Source organism: Sus scrofa, chromosome 6 (genome assembly GCF_054392235.1).
Source record: "Sus scrofa isolate SSC_HxYL_T2T_F1_AM1 chromosome 6, Sscrofa_HxYL_maternal_Yorkshire_Landrace_v2.0, whole genome shotgun sequence".
Taxonomy (NCBI): Eukaryota; Metazoa; Chordata; class Mammalia; order Artiodactyla; family Suidae; genus Sus; species Sus scrofa.
Genome location: NC_139388.1, coordinates 134067487 through 134079548, shown reverse-complemented (window position 1 = coordinate 134079548; position 12062 = coordinate 134067487). Strand labels below are relative to the sequence as shown.

Sequence of the window (12062 nt, the reverse complement as noted above, 5' to 3'; positions counted from 1 at the left end):
TAGATTGATTTGCTTCTTCATCACTTTCAGGTGTGTTTTCAGGAACAGTATTTTTATTACTAGATTTGAAATTATCAAAATGATCTCCATATAGAACAGTATTAGATATTCTTAGAAACTTGAGAAAATGTTTGCTGATTCTTTAGAGAAACTAAATAGCTCTGTAGTCTATCACAGTTGTGAATACACATTTCATGGCAACCTTAATTAAGTCTGTGTTATATGTTTATATACGTAATACAAATATTCTTACAAGTTGAAATTCATTCTTGTTTTTTAATATATTTTCAGTGAAAGAGTTTCTAGCCAAAGCCAAAGAAGACTTTTTAAAAAAATGGGAGAATCCTGCTCCGGTAAGGAACATTAAAATTGTCTATAATTTAAAAGTCTGGCTTTAAATAAAACTATGATTCTTGCCTAAGTAATTTTCTACTTCAGAAAGTTTGGTTTTCAAAGAGCATGAATGAATATAAGCTTAACATGAGAATTTGAGTCCTACTTCAGATGTTAAAACAAGACCTAGAAACTGCTGTATATAAAAAGAACCATCTACTTGCCAAAAAAAACCACAACTCTTTTTGAACCTATTTTTATAAATAATTAATAAACTTTAATATATTAAATTTTGAAAATCTTTTTTCCTAGTACAGAAATCCTATTCCAGATATTTTTTCACTAAAAAAATTTATTCCTAAATAAAATGTTGTTTTATGAAGAGTCCATCACTACCAAGATTCAGAGCATGACCTGTAATTGAAAACACAGTTACTCCAGTGAATACAAAAAGTTAGATATTATCTAACATGAAACATTATGGGAGGCGGAAAAAGATGGCATATTTATATGAAAAGCAATGGCTAACAGAAAGATATTCTCTTGTCTACTAATGAAGTTTATTTACATTATTTAGTTGGGAACTATATTAAACACTTCAATCCATTAATGTTGATAAAAACAAAAATTAACTATTAACCCCTTAATCAGAATTATAAGGAGTTTTTCTTTCTGTATTGGTCTAGAATCGCATGGCGATATAAAATTATTAGGTAAAGGAATTAAAGTATAATGAAAAGTTTTATAAGTAAAAACTTAGAGTTATTCGCTTTCTCTGTGATTCAATAAGAAGCTATAGGAGTTCCCATTGTGGCACAACAGAAACGAATCTGACTAGGAGCCATGAGATTGCAGGTTCGATCCCTGGCCTCGCTCAGTGGGTTAAGGATCTGGCATTGCCATGAGCTGTGGGGTGGGTCGCAGGCCGGCTCAGATCCTGCATTGCTGTGGCTGTGGGGTAGGCTGGCAGTTGTAGCTCCAATTTGACCTCTAGCCTGGGAACTTCCATATGCCATGGATGTGGCCCTAAAAAAAAAAAAGAAAGAAGGAAAGAAAGAAAAAAATGAGAAGCTATGATGTGTCTCCAAAGGCAAAGTTTGATTTGCAAGAGATTAAGTCCAACTATGGTGAATTCCAGTAACTATCCAAATTCCTCACTTATAAAAGAATCATATTGCATCACATTTTTCCCAAGCTTAACACTGTACAGACTGCCCTTTGGAAATATTTTTTCTGAGATTTCCATAGAGACCTTTTTAATGAAAACCTATTAAACAAATGGGTCAACAATACTTGGTGCTATTTAGCACATAATTTGTTCCTAGTAATTTTCATTTTGTTGTGGCAGCAACAAATTCAATAGATTGATGCCTCCAGTTCTTTGCTTCTGTGTTGTAGTTGAAGCCAAACAAAGATGTTTGCTTATAACAAAGCATCTATTCAAGGAGAGAAAAAGACTGATTATTGTTCTAGAACTCTGATTTTTGGTTATCTTTGTGGGAGTGAGGAACTCTTTTTACCTTATTGTAACTTTTTTAGGTAATACTGGGTTATTATCAAATCAGAGAGAGAAAGCCATTAGAATCTCTCATGCTGTTATTATGTAGTTCTATAAGCTTATATAAGGATAGAAATGAAGTAAGACAGTGCTTTCTTCAGCAGTAACTCTAGTAAAAGGACTCTAATCCTCAGCTTACCTATTTATTACAATTCTTTGCAAGCACACTAAGACTATGTGGCTTCCATGATTGTATACTTCTGGTCAATTGTAGTTACTAAAACACGGAACTAATTTACCAGAAGTCCAATATTACGCAAACATGAAACAAGCTGATTATATAATCATAATAAGCTGAGGTTCTTATTTCCTCATGTAACTGTTGTACTTTGTTGTGCCATGTAAGTCTCTTCTCAAATATTAGATCCTGTCTTATTCAAAAGGAAAAATAGAACCAATAACCTAGAATTTCATAGTCTCTTTGTATTGTTTTTATTTTTTCTTTGTATTGTTTTTAAATAGTTATAAATTATTCTGATAATATACCACTAAATATATTATAGTTATCATAGTATTCTTATGAAAATTTCTAATTTTAAAGTTTATTTTTTCATGTATATGTAGAATAATGCCGGGCTGGAGGATTTTGAGAGGAAAAAAACCCTTGGCACAGGTTCATTTGGAAGAGTCATGTTGGTGAAACATAAAGCCACTGAACAGTATTATGCAATGAAGATCTTAGATAAGCAGAAGGTTAGTGTATTCATTGTTATTTACCTGAATGGTAAATTTCCGTTTTGTCAGCTAGACTGTTAACATGCAATAGAATGACTTAACCATTAACACCTTCAGGTAATGTTATTGTCACATTTAATTTTCATTCCTATCTATTGTAACTATATATATAGTTAATAATTTTAGTGTATGGATTATATTATCATTTCAATAAGTATTTATACATAATAGTATGTGTATATGTATGTTTGCTAACAATATTGAATTCTATATGTAAAGATCAGGCATCTCTACTACATTCTGCTTTGTGGAAAAATGCGGGGATCAATTACTTGATCCTTAGATCGAAGTAACAGAAACTGAGTGATTTTATTGTATGACTTATTTTGATAGTCAAAGCCCTATTGTTGAAGGCGATTGAGTTTAATTTAGAATGTAAGTTAAAGCAGAAAGAAATTGAAAACCTTCACGCTATAATAAATATCAAATCATTACATTGTAAAACCTGAAACTAATAATGTTATGTGTCAGTTATATCTAAAGGAAATTAATTCAAAAATAAATGTTAAACATTTTTTTGTGTATTGGTGTTAACTGGGTTATTCATGCTTTAAATATTAAGCTTCTATTTGTCTAGTAATCACAATTGAGGGAAAAATAAAAAAAAAGTGGCAAATCTTGATTTGTTATCTTATAGATATTATGTTCCTAAGAATGATATTTTGGTTTGCTGAAATATAGATAGGAAAATATGGACGGAAAGTACTGAACTAGTAGTCAGAGTTACAGATAGTGGGTAAACTAATGCTAGCCAATAGACATATAATGAGTCATATATGTCATTTAAAGTTTGTTGGTACCTATATTTAAAAAATAGAAAGTAGTTGAAATTAATCATAATAGATTTATTTATCCCAATGTTATCTAAAATATTGTAATATATGACTAATATAAAAATTGCTGAGATGTTTCATATTCTTTAATACCAAGTTTTTGAAATCTGATGTATGTTTTATACTTCAAATATACCTCCGTTCAAATTAGCCACGTTTCGATAACCACATGTGGCTAATGGCTGCTATATTGGACAGCATAGGATTGGACTGGTCTCAGGTTTCTGTCCGACCCCTACTTTAAAACAAAGAATGAAACTAACCTCTAAGGAGTTGCCATCATGGCTCAGCATATTAAGGACCTGACATATTTCTGCGTGATAATGCAGGTCCACTCAGTGGGTTAAGAATCTAAAGTCTCCATAAGCCATGGTGTAGGTCACAGATATGGCTAAGATGGAGTGTTGCTATGGCTGTGTCGTAGGCCCCAGCTTTGATTCGACCCCTGTCCTGGGAACTTCCATATGCCACAGGTGCAGCCAGGTACAGCCGTAAAAAGGAAAAAAACAAAAAAGACTAACCTCTTATGTGAGATGGAGGCTTAAGTCTCTCTAAAATTAAATACACCCATACAAACATTTGCGCATCTTTGACAACTTCCCTCTTTCACATCTTTTCTAACCTCTTCTTAAAAAACTCATTTAATCACTAACTCCCTTTGAATTCTTCCTTTGAATTCTTTTAATTCTTCTTTTGAATTCTATCTAACTTCCTTTTAATTCTTCAACCCACAACAATTCAGCTGTCTCCTTATTAACTTCTACCTCTTGCTACTCTACTGAAATGGTACTTCCATGCATCACCAATCCAGTGACCTACCCCAAATCTAGTGAACTCTTTGTGCATCCTATGTGACTTTTTTAGAGCCTATGACTGTACTGACTGCTGCCTTGAAAATGTCTTGTTCCTGGACTTTTGGAACCCCATGCTCTTCTGATTATACTCTTTCCTTTCTGGACTCTTCTTGTTCATGTGCCTTTTCCTGTTCTATTTTTTCCTTCTGTCTTCTCTTTAAAGATTGCTAATCTCAATCTCCATAGTATCCACCATTCCTGTTTTCTTTTTCTATACCTTCTCCCTGTGTACTCTTATCCAAGCTTCAATTCATCCTTGAACTCTGCACTCCTAATTTGTACAATCTGAGCACGGAGCTCTTAGAGATCAGCTAGTTCTTACCCTGATTGTCTTGATGAGGTAATTGGATCTCAGAGAGGGTAAGTGACTAGTATACTTGTATTGCTAGTATAACAACAAAATATTCAAATTTATTTATTTGTTTGTTTCTTTGTTTGAAACACAGTTGACTTATAAAACTATTTACAGGTGCCCAAGTAGTGATTTGATAATTCTGTATGTTACAAAATGATCACCATGCTAAGTCGTAACCATCTGTCACTACACAAAGTTATCATATTGTTGATCATAATCCCTATGCAGTGCATTTTATACCTGTGACTCATTTATTTTATAACTTTTTTTCTTAAACTCCTAAAGTCTGTATCCTTTAATTCTCCCTTACCTATATCATTCATCCCCCAGCATCCCCTCCGAGTTCTCTGTATCTATGAATCTGCTTCTGCTTTGTTTGTGCTTTTGTTTTTTTAATTCTACATATAAGTGAAATCAAATGGTATTTCTCTTTGTTTCTCTTGACTTATTTTACTTAGCATGTTACCCTCATGCCCTCTAGGTCCATCCTATGTTGTCTCAACTGGCAAGATTTCCTTCATTTTTATGGTTGAGTATATTCCATTTTATATTCCATTTATAGTCCATGTTCTTTATCCATCCATCTATTAATAGACACTTAGGTTGTTTCCATATTTTGGCTATTATAAATAGTGCTGCAGTGAATATAAGGGTGTATATATCTTTTTGAATTAGTGTTTTTGTGTTCTTTGGAAAAATACTCAGAAGTAGAACTGCTGGATTGAATGGGAGTTCTACTTTTAATTTTTTGAGGAACCTCCATGCTGTTTTCCATAGTGACTGTACCAACTTACTCACACCAGTAGTGCATGAGGATTCCTTTTTCTTCACATGCTTATCAACACTAGTTGTGACTTTTTGATAATAGCATTCTGACAGACTTGAGGTGATATCTCATTGTAGTTTTGATTTGTATTTCCCTGATGATTAGTGATATTGAGCATTTTTTCACATGCCCGTTGACTATCTGTCTGTTTTCTTTGAAAAAATGTCTACTCAGGTCTTCTGCCCATTTTCAGTCATGCTCTTTCTTTGATGTTGAGTTATATGAGTTTTTGGTATATTTTGGATATTAACTCTTCTCAGATATCTGATGGCAGATATCTTCTCCCATTCAGTGCTGCCTTTTTGTTTTTTCATAGATCCCTTCACTTTGAGAAGCTTTTTAATTTGATGCAGTCCCATTTGTTTAGTTTTGGTTTTGTTTCCCTTGTCTGAAGAGACATATCCCAAAAAACTTTGCTAAGACCGATGTCAAAGAGCATACTACCTATGGTTCCTTCTAGGAGTTTTATAGTTTCAGAACTTACCTTTAAGTCCTTAATCCACTTTGAATTTATTCTTGTATATGGTGTGAGAAAAATAAATCCAGCTTGTTTCTTTTGTGTATACTGTTTAATTTTCCCAATACCATTTATTGAAGAGACTGTCTTTTTCCCATTGTATATTTTTTGCCTTCTTTCTTGTAGATTAATTGACCATATAAGGGTGAGGTTTTGTTCCTGGTTTTCTATGTGTCTATTTTTATACCAGTACCATACCTGTTTTGATTACTGTAGCTTTGTAGTATACTTTGAAATCAGGAAATATAATGCCTCCAGCTTTGTTTTTCTTTCTTAAGATTGTTTTGGCTATCAGGTTCATGTTTTCCATGTAAATTTTAGAATTATTTGGTCTGGTTCTGTGAAAAATGCCATTGATATTTTGATAGGGATTGTGCTGAATCTGTAGATTGACATGGGTAATTTGGCGATTTTTAACAATATTAAGTTTTCCAAATCATGAGCACAGTGTATCTTTCCATTTATTTGTGTCTTTTATCTATCTTTAATTGATGTCATTAGTGTGTTTTAGTTGTCCAAGGATAGGTTTTTACCTCCTCGGTTAGATTTATGTCTAGGTGTTTTATTCTTTTTTGATGCAGTTGTGAATGGGGATGTTTTAATTTCTCTGATACTTTGTTGTTAGCATATCTAAACGCAAATGATTTCTGTATATTAATTTTGTGTCCTGAAACATCACTGAAATAATTTGTAAGTTCTAATAGTTTTCCTGGCATCTAAAAATATTAAATGTTTAGCAGGGGGAAGTAAAAGTGCAGGGTTGTTAAAATGGGTTGTTAAAATGCATTCAAACTTAAGAGATCATCAACTTAAAATAACCATGTATATGTTTAGGTTCTTATATATAACACAAATTTCCTTGTAGCCACAAACCAAGAATCTATACTAAACACACACCAAAAAAAGAGGAAAGAATCCAAATATAACAATAAAGGTAGTCATCAAATCACAAGGGAAGAGAGCAAAAGAAGAAAAGAACAAAAAGCTATTTAAAAAAAAAGTTAACCTAATAGCAAATAAGTACATACCTATCAATAATTCTTTTAAACATAAATGGACCGAATAGTCCAATCAATATAGAGTGGCAAATGGAAAAAAGAAAAAGACCCATATATATGCTGCCTACAAGAGACTCACTTCAGATCTAAAGACACACACACACTGACAGTGAGGGGATGGAAGAAGATATTCCATGCAAATGGAAATAAAAAGAAAGCTTAGATGGCAATATTTATATCAGACAAAATAGACTTTAAAACAAAGACTGTAACAGGAAACAAAAAAGGACATTACATGATGACAAAGGAGTCAATCCCCAAGAAGTAATAAAAATTGTAAATATGTATGCACCTACCATAGGAGCAGCTAAGTGTGTATGGCAAATATTAACAAAGGAAGAAATCGAAGGTAACATATTAACAGTAGGGGACTTTAATTTCCCACCTAAATCAGTGGACAGATTGAGATAGAAAATCAATAAAGAAACACTGCCCTTAGCTGACACATTAGATCAGATTGACTTGATAGATGTATATAGAAAATTCCATCCCAAAGCATAGAATACACATTCTTTTCAAGTGCACATGGAAATTCTCCAGGATAGATCAATGCCATGCTACAAACCAAGTCTTAATAAATTTAAGAAGATTAAAATTATATCAAGCATCTTTTTTTATTACAATTATGTGAAACTAGAACTCAACTACAAAAAAAAAAAAAAAAAAACCCTACAAAACCACAAATCCGTGGAAGCTAAACCGTGTGCTACTAAGTAGTCATTGGATTACTGAAAAAAAGTGGAAATCAGAAAATGTCTGGAGACAAACGAAAATGAAACACAGTGATCCAAAATCCGTGGAAAGGACTCAGCAAAAGCATTTCTAAGAGGGAAGATTATAGTGATACTAGTCTACCTCAGGTAACAAGAAAATTGTCGAATAACCTAATCTTACATGTAAAGGAACTAGAAAAGGAAGAATAAACAAAACCCAAAGTTAGTAGAAGGAAAGAAATCATAAAGATCAGAGCAGAAATAAATGAAATAGAGACTCACAAAATATATACATATATATATTTATATATATATAAAAGATCAATGAAACTAAAACCTGATTCTTAGAAGAGCCTCCTTGCCTGCCTGCTTGGATCTCTCACAAGCATCCTATCTTAATAAATCTGATTCTTACCTATAAAAAATAAAATAAAACCTGATTCTTACACAAAATTAATTTTTTTTTTTTTTTTTGTCTTTCTGCCTTTTCTAGGGCTGCCCCTATGGCATATGGAGGTTCCCAGGCTAGGAGTCTAATTGGAGCTATAGCCGCTGGCCTATGCCAGAGCCACATCAATGCCAGATCCGAGCCACATCTGCAACCTACACCACAGCTCACGGCAACACCAGATCCTTAACCCACTGAGCAAGGCCAGGGATTGAACCTGCAACCTCATGGTTCCTAGTCGGATTCGTTAACCACTGAGACATGATGGGAACTCCCCAAATTAATTTTTAAAAAAAGCTTTAGCCAGACTCAGCCCAAGTAAATAAAATCAGAAACATAAAAGAAGTTACAATTGACATCACAGAAATACAAAGGATCATGAGAGTTTACTATGAACAGTTGTATGCCAATAAAATGTACAACCTAGAAGAAATTAATAAATTCCAAGAAACATAAACTCTCTCAAGAATGAATCAGGAAGAAATACAAAATATGAACAGACAGATTACCAGTAATGAAATTGAATTGGTAATAAAAAAAAAAAAACTCCCAACAAGCAAAAGTTCAGACCAGATTAATTCTACCAAACATTTAAAAAAGAGTTTACATCTGTCTTTCTCGAACTGTTCCAAAAAGTTTCAAGAGGTAGGAATGCTTCCATAATCATTCACTGAGGCCAGCATCACCCTGTTACCAAAACCAGAAAAAGATACCATAAAGAAAAGAAAATTATAGGCCAGTATCACTGATGAACACAGATGCAAAAATCCTCAACAGAATATTAGCAAACCAAATTCGGTATATTAAAAGGATATGTTAAAACGATCATACACCATGATCAAGTTGGATTTATCCCAGGAATGCAAGGATGGTTCATCATCCTCAAAATCAATGTGACATACCACATTAACAAATTGAAGAATAAAAATCATAAGATCATCTCAGATGCAGAAAAAAATTTTGACAAAAGTCAGCATTCATATATGACAAAAATCCTCAACAAAGTGTGTATAGAGAGAACCTTAACAAAGTACAAGCGAAAAATGACAAGCCTACAGCCAACATTCATCCTTTGCTGGTGAACTGAAAGCATTTCCTCTAAGATCAGGAACAAGACAAGGATGCCCACTCTCTCCACTTTATTCAATATAGTGTTGGAAGTGCCAGTCACAGCAAACAGACAAAAAAAAGAAACAAAGGGAATCCAAATTAGAAAGGAAAAAGTACAACTGCCACTATTGGCAAATGACATGATACTATATGAAATTTAATATATTTTTATTAGAGCTATTATTAAAATGTTACTACCTGTATATTCCCTAATATTTTATATTTGTTTCTTAAGGAGTTAATAGAATATTGTAGTGATAAACATTAAAAGAATTATAAAATATACCATTTTTATGCTTTGTAGTATTTAGAGGAGTTTTAAATACTTTTTGATAAAGATAACTTGTTAAGTAAGGTACTGAGAAGGCTACCTCATTGGCTGAATCTTGGTGAGACAGCATTTCCCAAGAGAATAGCTGGCATTTTAAGTCATTTCTGCTATAGCGATGTTCTGGATCTATTCATAATTAGGTAGAATCTTTATGTTCTGAATTTCTTTCAAGTTTGTTTATTATAATTTGATAAGTAATAAAATAATACTCCATAATAACTTTTCTGTTAATAAAACCACAAATCTTTAACTCTTTGGTCTTCTGTCTTACAGTGAATGTATGGAGCAAAAGGGAGAAAACCAATGTAGAAGTCAAATCACACTTTTTTATTCTATACTGTATGTCTAGCATAGATAGGTACTTTATCAGTGAATCTTATCAGCAGTTTTATATGACATTAAATTCCCCTTTAAGCCCATAACCTATTTAAGTAATTTTGCCAAAGTCAAAGTCAAACAGCTAACTAGAAATTTGAACAAGGTTTGTCTGATTTCTATAACTCTATTCCTTTTTAATTTTTCCTTTGAAGTATATTCGTTATATATATTCTAAGATTCTACCACCATGTAGTTTGGTCCCTCACTATAATGTTAACTAGACTTCCAAAATAGCGTCTTAATTTATTTCCACAACCCCAGACTTTTCCCCTTGTACTAATTCACCTTCCTCATTGCCAATGAAATTTTCTTACCATGTCATATCATTTCACTTACTGAAAAAGCTTCCTGGTGTTTATTAAATGAAGTCAGAATTCCGCAGCCTACTCTGGAACACTTTATAATTTTCTTCCAAACTCTTCTACAGTCTTACTTCACACTATTTCCCTCCATGTCCTCTATTCTCTACTTCTCTGACTGAAACTTGACTCACGGGAGTATTTGGGTGCTATACTGGGTGATGCAGGGTAGTATGTGATGATATATTAACTGTCATCCATATTAGTAACTTCTCGGGTGTTTGGCTAAAAAAAGGTCAGTTATCATTTATAAATGCTTTTAACTATAAATTAACGATAAATATTCAGAAGTAAATATGAATTTTATTTGAACTTTGAAAATAAAATGTGGACTATATTCCCTAGGGTACTTGTTAACTTTTCTCTGCTATTTTGGTATACTTAATGACCAAATTTTGAGAAGCATTGGCCTAAGTTATAACCAAATGGACTTAGTGATCAGACTTACCTTTTTTTCCTTCAGATTTATTAATATATAGTTGATTTATAGCATGGTATAAGTAATGATTTGATTTATATAACATCATGAAATGATTACCATAATAATTTTAGAAGTAATATCCATTACTTCATAGATACAAAATACCAAATTTTTTTCTTTACTCAGAATTATTTTTATACTATAATTTTATATCCTAATAATGGATGTTATCTTTAATTACCTTATTCATGTTTAACTTCTTGAGTTCTGTGACTGCCTCACACTGACAATAAGCCTCTATCCAGAAAAAAATGCCATCTCCAATGATTTACACATATACAAGACAATCTATGTTTCCTTAAGGTCAACTTTTTTCCTTAAATCCGGAATAGAATCACATGTGGGATAGAACCATTGTCTTCATGAAGTCAAGATAACTTACTTTCCCTGCTTTGTACCTGATTGATTAGACAATCGATTGGAAGCTTGGTTAATCCTATATGACTTAAATGTATTATTGTCGAAATTTTGTAGCTATGCAAACTGAATTTTTAGGATTTGTTCCTGCATTTACTTAGGTATTATGCACTTAGATATCACGCACTCCACAGAAACAGATGATGTGAGCTTCCTCCTTCCCATATGTATTGAATTCAGAGAAGGAGCACCAGACCTGAGGCGTCTGGGCTCCAACAAGCCACCCTTGCCTTTTGCCCACTTAGGCCTCACCTTGACCTAGGGCAAGTGAGGCCCTATTCTCACCAAAGATCTCTGGGCTCTGGTGTTTTGCAGGGAAATTCCCTAGCTTGAACCACACTCCCAACGTGTTCTACCCAGTGGAGAAACCGGATTTGGCATGCAAATGGATTCTCTTCACAAAGGCACTAAATCCTTTGGTTCCTTTTTTATCCACTGTTTTTTCCTTATTGACTTTTCATCAATCTTTAGTTTCCTTGCTTATCTTTTTAAGATTTAAAATCAATACATGCTTATTACAGTAATTTCTGACAACTCTTAGTGGACTATAAAGCATTAGGAGCTAAATATTTTTACATACTTTTTAAGTCATTTATTATGAGTCTCTTTTTTCTTAGCTCTTGTGTCTTTTTCTCTCTCTCTCTCATCTCTCTCTCTCTTTTTTTAGGGGGGCTCCACCTGTGTCTTATAGAAGTTCCCAGGCAAGGGGTCAAATTCAAGCTGTAGCTGCTGGCCACAGCCACAGCAACACAGGAT

General features: G+C 33.1%; 1 protein-coding gene across 8 annotated transcripts in view; it reads left to right on the top strand.

Moving 5' to 3' along the window:
• Positions 1-12062, top strand: part of PRKACB (protein kinase cAMP-activated catalytic subunit beta) — a 118589-nt gene that overhangs the window by 73590 nt on the left and 32937 nt on the right. For 7 of the 8 annotated variants that reach the window (NM_001444740.1, NM_001444737.1, NM_001444741.1 and 4 more), the window contains 2 exon segments: positions 292-353; positions 2456-2584. In NM_001444740.1, the coding sequence (NP_001431669.1) occupies positions 292-353; positions 2456-2584 (191 nt within the window). 8 annotated transcript variants of the gene reach the window in all.